The sequence below is a fragment of the Bufo bufo genome, chromosome 4, assembly GCF_905171765.1.
Source record: "Bufo bufo chromosome 4, aBufBuf1.1, whole genome shotgun sequence".
In the NCBI taxonomy this organism is placed as follows: Eukaryota; Metazoa; Chordata; class Amphibia; order Anura; family Bufonidae; genus Bufo; species Bufo bufo.
Window position 1 is genome coordinate 495,014,931 of NC_053392.1, and position 15,252 is coordinate 495,030,182.

At 41.0% G+C, this 15,252-nt stretch overlaps 1 protein-coding gene across 1 annotated transcript in view; it reads right to left on the bottom strand.

Moving 5' to 3' along the window:
- Positions 1-5,996: 5,996 nt before the first annotated feature.
- Positions 5,997-15,252, bottom strand: part of HNRNPLL (heterogeneous nuclear ribonucleoprotein L like) — a 102,690-nt gene continuing 93,434 nt past the window's right edge. The window contains exons 10-13 of the mRNA XM_040429578.1: positions 10,251-10,452; positions 9,925-9,982; positions 8,441-8,539; positions 5,997-6,130 (exon numbers count right to left, since the gene is read on the bottom strand). Coding sequence (XP_040285512.1) covers positions 6,075-6,130; positions 8,441-8,539; positions 9,925-9,982; positions 10,251-10,452 — 415 coding nt within the window. The 3' untranslated portion in view covers positions 5,997-6,074. The remainder of the gene's footprint in view (positions 6,131-8,440; positions 8,540-9,924; positions 9,983-10,250; positions 10,453-15,252) is intronic.

A 15,252-nucleotide genomic window follows, 5' to 3' on the forward strand; every position in this document is an offset into this window, starting at 1 on the left:
TTCCACCTCCAATGAGGCGAAGTCCGTTATTCATTAAGTTACGCGAGATTCGTTGAATAACTTTGGTAATTATTACAGTGAAAAACCACTTCAAAACCGTACCACTCGGAACTGAAGCAGAGTTCGGTTCCAAGGTTTGTCACTGTAATAATTAGTTACCAAGTGAACGGAGCTTAGCCGCGCCCAGGCCAGTTGATACTAGTCGTGACGTCACTGGGCCTGCGGTAAACAGTGAGAAGGCCGTGGCGCTGCTGGAGCGCCGCTGCTTTCTCAAACAGCTGATTGGCGGGGTTCCCGGGTGTCGGACCCCCGCCGGTCAGATGCTGATGATCTATCAGTTAAAACAAACTGTAGAACCCCTTTAAAGGGGTTGTCGAAGCTATTTTTATTGGATGACCTATCCTCAGGATCAGGTCATCAATATCAGATCGGCACCAGGCACCCCCGCCGATCAACTGGTTGACAAAAAGGCCGCGCACCATGCCAGTACCGCCTTCCCGTCATTATTTACCTGCTCGCCATTGCAACCGCAGCAGTGAGCAGATGTAAGTACAAGAAGCTGTCCCATTCACTTTAATGGGACGGGTCCTTCCTATTCAAGGTGTAAATACACCTGCTCACCACTACGGTTGCGACGGCGAGCAGGTAAACAATGAAGAGAAGGTAGCGCTGGGGCGGCGCGCGGCCTTCTTGTCAACCAGCTGATTTGGGGGAGGGGGGGTTGGTTTGGTCATCAATAAAAATAGCTTGGACAACCCCTTTAAGTACAATTATGTAAACATTTATCTTGTATTTTTAAGGTGGATATGACTTCATAAGATGTGGGAAACGTTTAGACTTTTTTACCTTACTATAAAGACTCCAGATATATTCACACATATAAAAAGACAACACATCTCCACATTTATTCAATGTACTATCAGTTCAACTGATGCGATACATGGAGGCATTTACATAGTATCAGGGAAATATACACAGAAGTGGACGCTCTATGACAATTATGGCACAACATAACGTATGAAGATAGGCCGTCCCATGGGAATTCTAGAGGTAGCACAAATAGTCAGTGCCTGGGATTATTCTTAGTGCTGATGTCCTTGGATCTCATTGTGTCCTGTTCTTTTCATGTATGGGTCTGTGGTGCGGCATGTTGCAGGTTTTTTATTTTGTTTTAGAGCAAGTGTGGAGTGGGTGTGTGTATATATGTGGCGGTGGGATAGATTCTCCACAAGGCAGTGTTCACATCTGCATCAGACGTGACACGGATCCGTCACTTTCCTTTTGTTCTGTTCTCATGACCACTGTCGGACTGGGTTTCCAAGGCCCACCAACATAAACATATCAATAAAGTCAAAAAGGTTTTTAAGCCTTTCAGCCCCAGAGTTTTTTTTAGTTTTGCCTTTTCATTCCCTGCTTTTCCAGTACCATAACTTTTTTATTTTTCCATTCACATGAGGGCTTACTTTTTGTGGGACAAGTTGCACTTTCTAATTCCACCATTTAATATTGCAGGGCTGGTCAACCTGCGGCTCTTCAGCTGTTGTAAAACTACAACTCCCACAATGCCCTGCTGTAGGCTGATAGCTGTAGGCAGACTAGGCATGCTGGGAGTTGTAGTTTTGCAACAGTTTGAGAGCCGCAGGTTGGCCATCCCTGTAATACGGCATACAGTGGGGAGCTGGAAAAAATTCCAAACAGGGTAAAATTGGAAAACCAAAAATGCAATTCCGCCACAGTTATGGGTTTTGTTTTTACGGCGTTCTTTATGTGGTAAAACTGACCTGTTACTTTTTATTATCCAGTCAGTACGATTACAACAGTATCACATATGCAAAGTTTTTCTTGTGTCTTAATACAAAAAAAAAATAACCTACAAACTTTTTTTTTTTTTTTTCATCGCCATAATCTGACCCCTATAGCTTTTTTTTTGTAGTTGTGTACGGAGCTGTGTGAGGGCTCATTTTTTTGCTGGGCGATCTGTACTTTTCATTGATAACAGTTTGGGGTGTGTATGGCTTTTTGATCACTTTTTCAATCACTTTTTCTTAAATTTTTTGTGGGAAGTGAAGCAAAAAAAATAAAATAAAAATAAAACAGGCAAATTGGTCATTTTGACTTTTTTTTCCCCCCGTTACACCATTTAGGATAAATATTTTTATATTTTGTAGTACGGCCATTTTCACACGTGGCGATGCCCGTGATGTTTCTTTTTCGAATTGTTTATGTATTTTTATTTTGGGGAATGGAGGGCAATTTGAATATATATAGTCAGGTCCATAAATATTAGGACATGGACACAATTCTAACATTTTTGGCTCTATACACCACCACAATGGATTTGAAATGAAACAAACAAGATGTGCTGTAACTTAAGACTGTCAGCTTTAATTTGAGGGCATTTACATCCAAATCGGGTAAACGGTGTAGGAATTACAACAGTTTGCATATGTGCCTCCCACTTGTTAAGGGACCAAAAGTAATGGGACAGAATAATAATCATAGGTCAAACTTTCACTTTTTAATACTTGGTTGCAAATCCTTTGCAGTCAATTACAGCCTGAAGTCTGGACGGCATAGACATCACCAGACGCTGGGTTTCATCCCTGGTGATGCTCTGCCAGGCCTCTACTGCAACTGTCTTCAGTTCCTGCTTGTTCTTGGGGCATTTTCCCTTCAGTTTTGTCTTCAGCAAGTGAAATGCATGCTCAATCGGATTCAGGTCAGGTGATTGACTTGGCCATTGCATAACATTCCACTTCTTTCCCTTAAAAAACTCTTTGGTTGCTTTTGCAGTATGCTTTGGGTCATTGTCCATCTGCACTGTGAAGCGCCGTCCAATGAGTTCTGAAGCATTTGGCTGAATATGAGCAAATAATATTGCCCGAAACACTTCAGAATTCCTCCTGCTGCTTTTGTCAGCAGTCACATCAATAAATACAAGAGAACCAGTTCCATTGGCAGCCATACATGCCCACGCCATGACACTACCACCACCATGCTTCACTGATGAGGTGGTATGCTTAGGATCATGAGCAGTTCCTTTCCTTCGCCATACTCTTCTCTTCCCATCACTCTGGTACAAGTTGATCTTGGTCTCATCTGTCCATAGGATGTTGTTCCAGAACTGTGAAGGCGTTTTTAGATGTCGTTTGGCAAACTCTAATCTGGCCTTCCTGTTTTTGAGGCTCACCAATGGTTTACATCTTGTGGCGAACCCTCCGTATTCACTCTGGTGAAGTTTTCTCTTGATTCTGTTGTTAAGGGTGTTTTCTTCACCAGGGAAAGAATTCTTTGGTCATCCACCACAGTTGTTTTCCATGGTCTTCTGGGTCTTTTGGTGTTGCTGAGCTCACCGGTGCGTTCCTTCTTTTTAAGAATGTTCCAAACAGTTGTTTTGGCCACGCCTAATGTTTTTGCTATCTCTCTGATGGGTTTGTTTTGTTTTTTTCAGCCTAATGATGACTTGCTTCACTGATAGTGACAGCTCTTTGGATCTCATTTTGAGAGTTGACAGCAACATATTCCAAATACAAATAGCACACTTGAAATTAACTCTGGACCTTTTATCTGCTCATTGTAATTGGGATAATGAGGGAATAACACACACCTGGCCATGGAACAGCTGAGAAGCCAATTGCCCCATTACTTTTGGTTCCTTAACAAGTGGGAGGCACATATGCAAACTGTTGTAATTCCTACACCGTTCACCTGATTTGGATGTAAATACCCTCAAATTAAAGCTGACAGTCTGCAGTTAAGGCACATCTTGTTCGTTTCATTTCCAATCCATTGTGGTGGTGTATAGAGCCAAAAATGTTAGAATTGTGGCAGTGTCCCAATATTTATGGACCAGATTGTATATTCACACTCCGGCTCCCCCGATCCTCATTAGGGGGGTAAAAGTATGCGATTGACATTATTGCTGACCACATACATTAGTCCCTGGTGTCTGCTCCAAAGGCAGAACATATTTTTTTTACTATTGGAGTTTTGGGGCCCACTATGGTTAGAGCCTGTACCCCCCGGAGGATCCTTTGGTACTCTGGTGGGCTATCTGACAAACCAGAACAACACGTGAACAATGCAGATGTGAACAGAGCCAAAGATAAACCCACAGATGTTTCCTTCCTTATATTTCCTCTTGGCCGAGATATGCCGAGCGGCTTGAGATGACCAGTTTTGAAAAATCTCAATCCAAGAGGAAAGGAAAAGTCTGTATGAGCAGTGCCCTATAAATGAGTGACTTCTCCTCCAGCTTATAGAGTGGTGTCCCAGGACTGGACATATGGACAGGCACAGCCACATAATTCCCATGTCCTGAACAGAAGTATGGTAGATTTATGTGTGTATTACATTACACGATGCCCAGAAACTATTATTCCAAATACTGTCAAAACCAAATCACTATCTTCATGAAATATTATTCCATTCAAAGTGACTATTTTTAATTGTATATCATCTATATAGCTTTTCCTAGAAGCTTTTAATACTGATCACATACTACAAGAACAGAAGGTTCCTAAAATCGGGACAGATAAAGTCACCGCCTGCATGGCTCTCATACACTTATAACTAATTAAATTGTCCCTATAACCCTAAATCATCTGTATCGGAAGTGGGTGTAACTGGAATATCGAGCAGGTACATGGTAACAGAACAGCTGCATATTAGGCACTACAGATCGAGTTTCAAATATACAGATGGCAATAGAGCAGAGCCCATTAGTGGCCATTCATAATAACCAAGATTAACCAATCCACAGGCCGCATTGTACAGAGTTGTAATAGAGGTCCGAGGCCTCTACTCTACCGAGTTGTAATAGAGGTCCGAGGCCTCTACTCTACCCCCATCGGGAGGACTTTCCTGCTTGGAGAAAAAATATTGGCGTGCTCCATCAGACTCCATATGTTAGGGCAACTTTCTCCCCTAAAAGCAATGCTCCCAGGAGGGATGAGCTTCACACCCGTGGACTCTGGAGGTATCGGTATGGCTCTGTGCATAATCTTTAAGCGCTAGCATTCAGCTGATTTTTCTAATTCAGTAACATTAAATCCTTGTTAAAATTAGTCGTAAAAGAGTTTTATGCTGGCAATACACCGAAACAGCTAATGTGTATTGGATCTTCAGTTGTTGGCGAGGAGAAAAGGGACTGTTCATGTTAAATTCCAACATGTCTGATGCTTTTTGTTTCCCCAAAGGAGACAAGACAGGGGTGTCAAACAGCAGCTTTCTCCCCTCTCTCCTTCCAGAATACATGCAGACTTAGCTGAACAGAGCAATCATATGTATGGGGAGGCTGGGAGGAATTCCGCCAACTGTGTATGGCCCAGGCCAGTGGCTTCGGGTTGGAAGGAAAGTCTTATATACACACGCACATAGCAGCCTATATGATGCAATAGATATCATACGTTGGGGGGGGGGTGTTATCAGTAGTGTCATTGGATGCAGGATCGGTTAAACTGTTCTCTCTATTCATTTTTTTGGATCACATCCACAATTGGCTTATGTAAACCAGCAGTGCTACTCCCCAGGAATTCTATGTATTACCAATTACAGATGTAGCAGGGTTAACACTCAAACTCTTAACTCAAATTTCTTAACTCATCGTGTTATCTTGAAACAAAAGCCATTGAAAAGCAATTGAAGGTGTCTGCTTAACGCATTTAGTTTAGATAAGTCATCTCATAAAGCATGAGTGTTAACTCTACTACATCTGTATGTAACCTATTCCTTCCTGTCTCCCAACAGTGACATGTCCAAAACCCCAATTACCAGCTGGGATATAAATTTCATATTTGATACAGACTAAATCTGTACATTGCATCCTAACATTAAAATAGGTTAGTCTTTAAAATACAGACCTGGAATTGTAAGGTCAGGCCTGGAAAGATATTGCATTTTTGGCATCCACTAAAAATGACGCTTATAATTATAAAAACAAATCAATGCTAAATAATATTAGAAACATGTAGTGCTGCTTAAAACACCCAATAAGATGTAACCATTGCAAGGCATTGATGATCATGCAGAGTATAAAACGGAACGGGTGCTCGGGGTCCTCTGAGACAAAGGCTTCACAGGTGAGATGAGGTGGAGAAACACAATTTCAGTGTGTAAGGATTGGAGCCATCTATGGAAAGAAAAAAATAATATATAAGACATTTTAGCAGCAACTCATTTGATCAATAGGCTATAAACCCCTTTCGGACCTAAAAATCTTTTTTCAATTGGTCTTTATTGTATCTGAAGACTATCTTGCTTTCTGTCAGGCAGCTGCTCTGACTGTTGTATGTGAAGCCCTTATCTCTGAACTCTTAACAGCTCAAACACTTATTTGAGCTAAATTCTTATGAAACTGATAAGAATAAAATGTAAAGATAAGAAAATGCCCCAAAGCGGCCTTTTTTTTAAAAATGCCACTGAATAGCGGCCATCAAAATACATGTCCTACTTTTGGCCGTTTTCACGGCTAAACGGGCTTAAACGGCCACATAGACAGGAGTGCACCCGTCTACTGGCCGTTAAAAACATGTACAATAGGACAATGTGACCTTTTAGGGGTTAAAAAAAAAGTACTCGCCTAATGCAATTGAACGCGCAGAGGCAGTCGCTCCTCTCTTGATTGAAAAGGAGCTGCTAAAGAACCTGCTGGGAGGTCTTTTTCAATCGAGAGAGGAGCGATGTGAGTTTATTTATTTGCTAAATCAAAACATTACAGCTGGGGGACACTATGGGGAACATTATGGGTCACTATGGGAGACAATATAACGGCTGGGGGACACTATGGGGAACATTATGGGTCACTATGGGAGACAATATAACGGCTGGGGGACACTATGGGAGACATTAATACAGCTGCGGGCCACTATAGCGGACATTACTAATGCTGGTGACCACTATGGGAGACATTACTAATGATGGGTGGCACTACGGGAGACATTATTACTGCTGGGGTCCATTATAAAAAAAAAAAAAGCCAATTAAATTCCTCAGTTTTTCATGGCCATTTTTAACGGTCTGATAAAAACGTCCGTTAAAAATGGACAGTCATGTGCATGTAGCCTAAGAGTGAAAAATACTGTAGGGCTGTAAAGCTGTTGCCCCACCCCAAATGAAATAGCGCCACTCTTATTCATAGGCTGTGTCTGGTATTGCAGCTCATCCATAGCCAACTGAATGCTTTTTGCTTAATCGCCACCAATTATTTTTTTTATAAAAAGCGATCAAAAAGTGTTATGTACCCCAAAATTATACCAATGAAAACTACAAGTCATCCTGCAAAAATTAAGCCTTCATACAGTGCTGTAGAAAAAAAAAAAGTTATGGGTCTTGGGATGCACATGTATTTGGTATTGCTGTAATCGTACTGACCTAGTGAGTAAAGGTATCATGTTATTTATGGCGAAAAATAAATGCCGTAAAATTTATAACATACAAACTCAGTGGCAGTATTGCTGTTTCCCCCCCCCCCCATCTCCCTCCGGGAAAGAGTTAATAAAGTTAATCAGTAAGTTATGTGAACCCCAAATTGGCACCATTAAAAACTACAACTTGTCCTGCAAAAAACAAGCTCTTATACTGCTAAATAGATGGAAAAAAAAAAAGATCGAGCTCTTGGAGTGAGACGATGAAAAAAACAAAAAACGCTTGGTCAGTAAGGCCCAAAACAGGCTGGTCAGTAAGGGGTTAATCTAGGGATGTTGTGGATCGCATGCGGACCCATTATTTTCCATGGCGCTGCATAAAATGCGGACACGAATGGTATTAGTGTGCTGTCCGCATCTGTGTGGCAAATTATAGAACATGTCCTGTTCTTGTCCGTTTGGGGGCAAAAATAGGCATTTTGACAGTGGGTTCCGCAAAAATTGCAGGATGCACATGGCCAGGGTCCGCAAAACAGATACGGTTGTGTGAATGTAGCCTTACCCTAATATTTTTATATTATTTTTATTTAATTCTTTTATATACCAATTGGCAACTGTCTGACCATGCTCCACCCTCGTACATCCACAAACACCAACATCCTGCAATCAAATTCTTTCAGTAGCCTAAAGCCAGCACTCCTCACGGCCAGACCTTCATTTTTAGGGCAGTTTTCCTGGCTAGAAGAGGATAAGGACATGCAGTGCTCCCATGAATGCACAGGTCCTACACCCAACAAGTAGCTCTGATGGAACCCACTGGCGTACAATTGATCTATGGGGTTCCTGACACGGTGTCGGTCATTTTGAAGGAACGAATAGGGTGCCAGGCTGCACAAAGTTCCTGTCAAATATGTTGGGATTTAAAGGAAATATGAACAGAGCCAAACTTTGTTTTCTGCATTGTACATATGCTCTAGGCAGAATGACACAGGTCCTGTCACCCGCGCCGTTGGATGTGCTTGTCTTTTCAGTACTGGTTGATCAGGCAATCGCAGACTGGATTTGACAGAACTTACTAGGTACTCTGATCTGGTAGTGGTTTAATACAGTGAGCGCTTCCACTGCGTCAGTCTTTGATTCCCATTCCAGCAGACCGGACAACGTTTTTGAAGATGCTGTAGAAGACATACAAAGTGTTCAAATAGGGAATAAAGGTGATCACCAGGATAAGGAGTAATATTAAAAATATCATTTTACTGAAAGTACAATACTGAGTACTTGACTGGAACATACATTAGACTGGGCTTACACTAGAGACTATTATTATTATTCCATAGGAGCCACTGCTCATTATCAGCTCTTCACTCAGATCCATATGGGGAGAGGGGGCTGTTACCAAGTAGGCTTATGGGGACCCCTTATGTGCAATACTATGCATGTATTACTGCAGACTACTCTCTGATAAGGCTGTGTTCACATCATGTTTATCATATACACTTGAATGGATGCCTCAGACGGATGCCACAACAATGGCACGTCACCGTAGGGTTCCAGATTGAAAAGAAAGTATCCGTTTAACATATATATTTTTTTCTGCTCTCTGCTGGATAGAAATGTGTAGTGCATCATTTTTTCTGCCAAATATAATGTGGAAAAAAAAATATGTCATGTGAACACAGCCTTAGGGCTCATTCAGACGGCCGTATGCTATCCGCAAAAATGCGGATCCGTTTTTTTGCGGATTAGATACTGACCCATTCACTTCTATGGGGCCCTTTTCTATTCCACGGTTCCGCAAAACAAATGAAACATGTCCTATACTTGTCCGTGAAAATCAGGAGATGGCCCCATTGAAGTCTATGGGTCCGCAAAAATACTGAATGCTATCCGTTTTTTTGCGGATCCGTTTTTTTGCGGATCCGCAAAAAAACGGATAGCATTCAGTATTTTTGCGGACAGCATACGGCCGTCTGAATGAGCCCTTAGGCTACTTTCACACTCGCGTTTTGGGCGGATCCGTCATGGATATGCAAAAACGAATCGGTTACAATAATGCAACTGCATGCATCCGTCATAAACGGATCCGTTTGTATTATCTGTAACATAGCCAAGAAGGATCCGTCATGAACTCCATTGAAAGTCAATGGGAGACGGATCCGTTTTCTATTCTGCCAGATTGTGTCAGAGAAGACAGATCCGTCCCCATTGACTTGCATCCGTTTGGCTCAGTTTCAACAAGCGGACAGCAAAACTCTGCAGGCAGCGTTTTGGTGTCCGCCTCCAGAGCAGAATGGAGACTTAACTGATGCATTCTGATTGGATCCTTTTCCATTCACAATGCATTAGGGCAAAACTGATCCGTTTTGGACCGCTTGTGAGAGCCCTGAACGAATCTCACAAACGGAAAGCCAAAACGCCAGTGTGAAAGTAGACTTAGATACTGTATATTTTTCTTATATTCAACTGTACTGTTGAAATAAGTAAAGTTTGTTGAAACGACAGGGACTACAAACATTTTACTGAATTTACTATAACATTAGCAATATTGAATTTTACTAACGTTTGGCATCAAATATTTTGTACTTGATGAATTTTGGAACTTGGTGATCCTCACAGAGCTGCAATAAGAGAAGAAAATAATCATAAAATGTTACAAAATAGGAAAAATGATTAAAGGACATAAGTACAACCACTAATGATGCATGTATTATTAGTGACTATCCTATATTTTGGTACACCATCTCAAAATACTATCATTTTAACTATTCTAGTTTAAGAATTCTCTGTTACAAAGATAGGTGCTCGTAGTCCTGCTCTCATGCCATATGCTACCCTGCCTTAAAAATTAGGAAGCTGGGCTGGGAAAATATTGTAAATCTAACTTACCTTTTGGAAGATACTTTCTTCCATGCATAATGGAACGTTATAGTAGTGCAGAACACAAGATGGCGGTTGGATTATGTTTTTCGAAGCTTGGCCAGCACTAGTAAACCGATTATTCTTGCTCATTGCAAAATCTTTATAGCTACTTGTACCATCCTCAAGTTCAAATATCTGACTTGGAACAACGGAGTGCTGTTTTGACACACTAAAAAAAAAAGAAAGGATATAAGCATTAGTTGAGATTTTTAGATGGGCCTCATCACTAAAGCCCGAAAATGGTGACTATAACTTTTTAGGCACAGCAAATGTTCTACTTCACCTTTGTTGATATTGAATACAAATACTCTATAAAACAGCAGGTTTTAATAATATAATTGCTACATTGATGCTACAGCAGGAATATGTTTGATCCTGTACCCCATGCAATATGTTGGATCAGGTGTGGTGGTCTATCACCTCCCTGAGAGCTAGACCTTAGCCCTCTACTACATCAGGAGGGGTCAACATACAAGCTGACGAAGATGAATTATTAAATGGAGTAGCATAGTTTACTGCTCAAGCAATGATAACAGCCTTTAACCACTTCCCATCTGGGCCATTTGCCCCCTTCCTGACCAGGCCTAATTTTGCAAATCTGACATATCTCACTTTATGTGGTAATAACTTTGGAACGCCTTTACTTATCCAAGTCATTCAGAGATTGTTTTCTTGTGACACATTGTACTTCATGATAGTCATAAATTTGCGTCAATATATTTCACCTTTATTTATGACAAAATCCCAAATTTACCAAAAATTTGGAAAAATTTGCAATTTTCTAAATTTCTATTTCTTTGCTTTTAAAACAGAAAGTGATACCTCATAAAATATTTATTACTTAACATTCCCCATATGTCTACTTTATGTTGGCATCATTTTGGAAATGTCATTTTATTTTTTTAGGACGTTAGAAGGCTTAGAAGTTTAGAAGCAATTCTTCAAATTTTTAAGAAAATTGCCAAAACCCACTTTTTAAGGACCAGTTCAGGTCTGAAGTCACTTTGTGCGGCCTACATAGTAGATACCCCCATAAATGACCCTATTGTAGAAACTACACCCCTCAAGTTACTTAAAACAGATTTTACAAACGTTGTTAACCCTTTAGGCGTTCCACAAGAATTAAAGGAAAATGGAGATCAAATTTTTAAATTTCACTTTTTTGGAAGATTTTCCATTTTAATCCAATTTTTTCTTTAACACATCGATGGTTAACAGCCAAACAAAAAATATTTATTACCCAGATTCTGCGGTTTACAGAAACACCCCACATGTGGTCATTAACTGCTGTATGGGCACACGGCAGGGCGCAGAAGAAAAGGAACTCCACATGGTTTTTAGATGCCATGTTCCATTTGAAGCCCCCCTGATGCACCCTTACAGTAGAAACTCCCAAGAAGTGACCCCATTTTGGAAACTAGGGGATAAGGTGCCAGTTTTATTGGTACTATTTTTGGGTACATATGATTTTTTGATCATTCATTATAACACTTTATGGGGCAAGGTGACCAAAAAAATTAGTTGTTTTAGCACAGTTTTTATTTATTTATTTTTACAGTGCTCATCTGAGGGATTCGGTCAAGTGACATTTTTATAGAGCAGATAGTTACGGCTGTGGCGATACCCAATATGTATACTTTTTCTTTATTTAAATTTTTTAGATTTTCTTATGTAGGGGCTCATTTTTTGCGGGATGAGGTGACGGTTTTATTGGTACCATTTTGTGGGACATACGCATTTTTGATCACTTGGTGTTGCACTTTTTGTGATTTAAGGTGACAAAAATATAATATCGGACTGGGTCGATCATGTGATATATTTATAGAGCCGACCGTCACGGACACGGCAATACCAAATATGTCTATTTTATTTTTTCTATTTTTAACTTTTTTTTTTATTCCTTACTTTTTTAACACTATTTTTTTATTTTTTATTTTACACTTTTCGTCCCCCATAAGATCATACAAGACCTTTGAGGGACATTTACTTAACTTTTTTTTTCTTCACTGTTGACACTACGCCGTCATGGATTAAAATCCTGCAGGGCACGCAAGGTCACCCTGCTCATGCCAGCATATGTCCACGCCCGACTGAAGTTTGCCAATGACTATCGGGATGATCCAGAGGAGGCATGGGAGAAGGTCATGTGGTTAGATGAGACCAAAATAGAACTTTTTGGTATCAACTCCACTCGCTGTGTTTGGCGGAAGAAAAAGGATGAGTACAACCACAAGAACATTGTCCCAAACGTGAAGCATGAGGGTGGAAACATCATACTTTGGGGGTGCTGTTCTGCAAAGGGGACAGGACAACTGCACCATATTAACCACCTCAGCCCCCAGTGCTTAAACACCCTGAAAGACCAGGCCACTTTTTACACTTCTGACCTACACTACTTTCACCGTTTATTGCTCGGTCATGCAACTTACCACCCAAATGAATTTTACCTCCTTTTCTTCTCAGTAATAGAGCTTTCATTTGGTGGTATTTCATTGCTGCTGACATTTTTACTTTTTTTGTTATTAATCGAAATTTAACGATTTTTTTGCAAAAAAATGATATTTTTCACTTTCTTTTTTCAATCAAATCGTTTTTTATTGTTCAAATAAAGTTGGTATATCACAATATATTTTGCATCACAATTTTCTTGGTGTTTTCTCCCCTCCGCATCTCAAATATACACAATTTATAAAAAAACATTATCATATGTCCATATATTTGTTACATCTTCTACAATCATTGTACATAATGAATATACCAAAATAAAGACAAATCATTTACCGAGACATTTGACTGTTATAACCCCAACAACACCCACCCCCCCTCCCCCAACAGCCAAACCCCCCCCCCCGCCCCCCCAGATCAGAGCATGAGTTTCCTAGACCTTTTATATTACAACACGAGTGTGAGACAGCCATTCATTCCACAACTTTTCAAACTTCAAAGGACATCCCCTCCTAACAAACACTCCCTTCTCTAATGTTAACATATCATGCACCTTTCTCACAAATTCATCCACAGTTGGCGGACTCCCCTGGATCCACCTAAAGGCAATCAATTTCCTGGCCACATACAGTAGTCTCCCAACTGCCACCTTAACCGCCTCTCCCCCACCAATCTCCTTCACATATCCCAGCACACATATCTTAGGGTTCTTCTGCACCCTCAACTCCAGGTTACGATTAATCAAAGTCAACACCTCGTCCCAATATCTACTTAGCACTGGACAAGACCAAAGCATATGAAATAGATCTGCACCTTCCGCCATACATTTTGGACAATTATCATCAGTTCTAATCCCAATTTTCCGTAAAAACACTGGAGTTTTGTAAACTCTGTGGATGATAAATAGTTGTGACAACTTGCCCTGTTCACTTACAGACACTCTCGGAATTGCCTCCAATATATCTTCCCACTGTTCCTTAGGGATGTCCCCCAGATCCTTTTCCCATTTTCTCATCCTAGTAAGGGGGAATTCTACCAGAAATTTATCTAAAAGCAGAGTATACACCTGTGATATCAAACCTCTCTTTCCTCCAGCTGGGAGAACCAGTTTATGGACCACATCCACTTTTGCAATAGTGCATCCCTTCCTTATCGTGACCTCATAAGCGTGTCTCAGTTGCAGATATTGATAGAACCACACTTTGGGAATGTTGAATTCCTGCTGTAGACCTTGAAATGATTTAAATACACTAGTCTCAATCAATTGACCTATCCTCATTACTCCATGGGATTCCCAATTTCGGATTCCTGATAGAGAAGTTAATTCTGGCAACAGGTTATTGTTCCATATTGGGGAAAGCTCTCCTACCCCACCAACTCCCCTGATCAATTTCACCTTTGCCCACACTTTTTTCATAAGCTCTATAAGCGTCGCTTTCTCTCTTCCCCCATGCATCCCTGCACCTTCCAGAATACCCATAAGATCCCTACTACCCAACCAGTGTTGCAGTATCTTCCCCGTCACATAGCTAAAATTCCATCCAACCCTTGAAATGTTGACACTGAGAGGCTAAGAAATAAATCCAGGCGTTAGGGACAGCTAAGCCACCTTCAGCCTTGGGATATTGCAGCGTCTCCAGCTTAATTCTAGCTTGACCATATTTCCAGATGAGATCTCTAAATATCGAGTGTATTTTTCTAAATCTCTCCACTGGGATCCATAAAGGTGCATTATTCAATATATATATAGTAACTGAGGCATCATTACCATTTTTAGGAGATTCACTCTGCCCACTACTGACAAAAAGAGTCTACCCCATGTCCTTGCCTTAAGCCTGAAGGTATTTAGCAAAGGGGTTAAATTAAGCTCTTCAAAATCTAGCAGTCTAGGTGTTATATATAGCCCCAAATATTTAAACTTGCCCACCCAGGGAATCAAACTATCTGCCCGCACACCAGAGAGTGCCTGTCCGTCTACCGGCATCAAGGCAGACTTCTGCCAATTTATCCGAAGTCCAGAGAAGCCACCAAATTTATCTATCAAAGCCATGGCCGCATCCAGAGAGCCCCCAGTGTCACCCAAAAATAGCATAGTGTCATCAGCATACATTGCCACTTTGTTTTGCGTCTCACCATATCTAAACCCCACAATATGAGGTGACAGGCGAATAAGGGCTGCAAGTGGTTCAATTGCTAACGCAAACAACAAGGGTGACAATGGGCACCCCTGTCTGGTGCCCCTGGCCAAAGAGAAGCTATCTGACAGCCCCCCATTAGCTCTGATCCGTGCTTTTGGGCTTGAATACAACACTTTCACCCACTGAATAAATCGAGTACCAAAGCCCATGACTCTCAATGTTTCCCATAGGTAGTTCCATTCAACACTGTCAAACGCCTTAGCGGCGTCTAACGCAAGTAAGGCCCTATCTCCTCCGTTATCTGCTGGAATATTCAGACTAGCATATACTCTACGGATATTTATAGCAGTCGATTTCCCAGGCATAAAGCCCGTTTGATCCGGGTG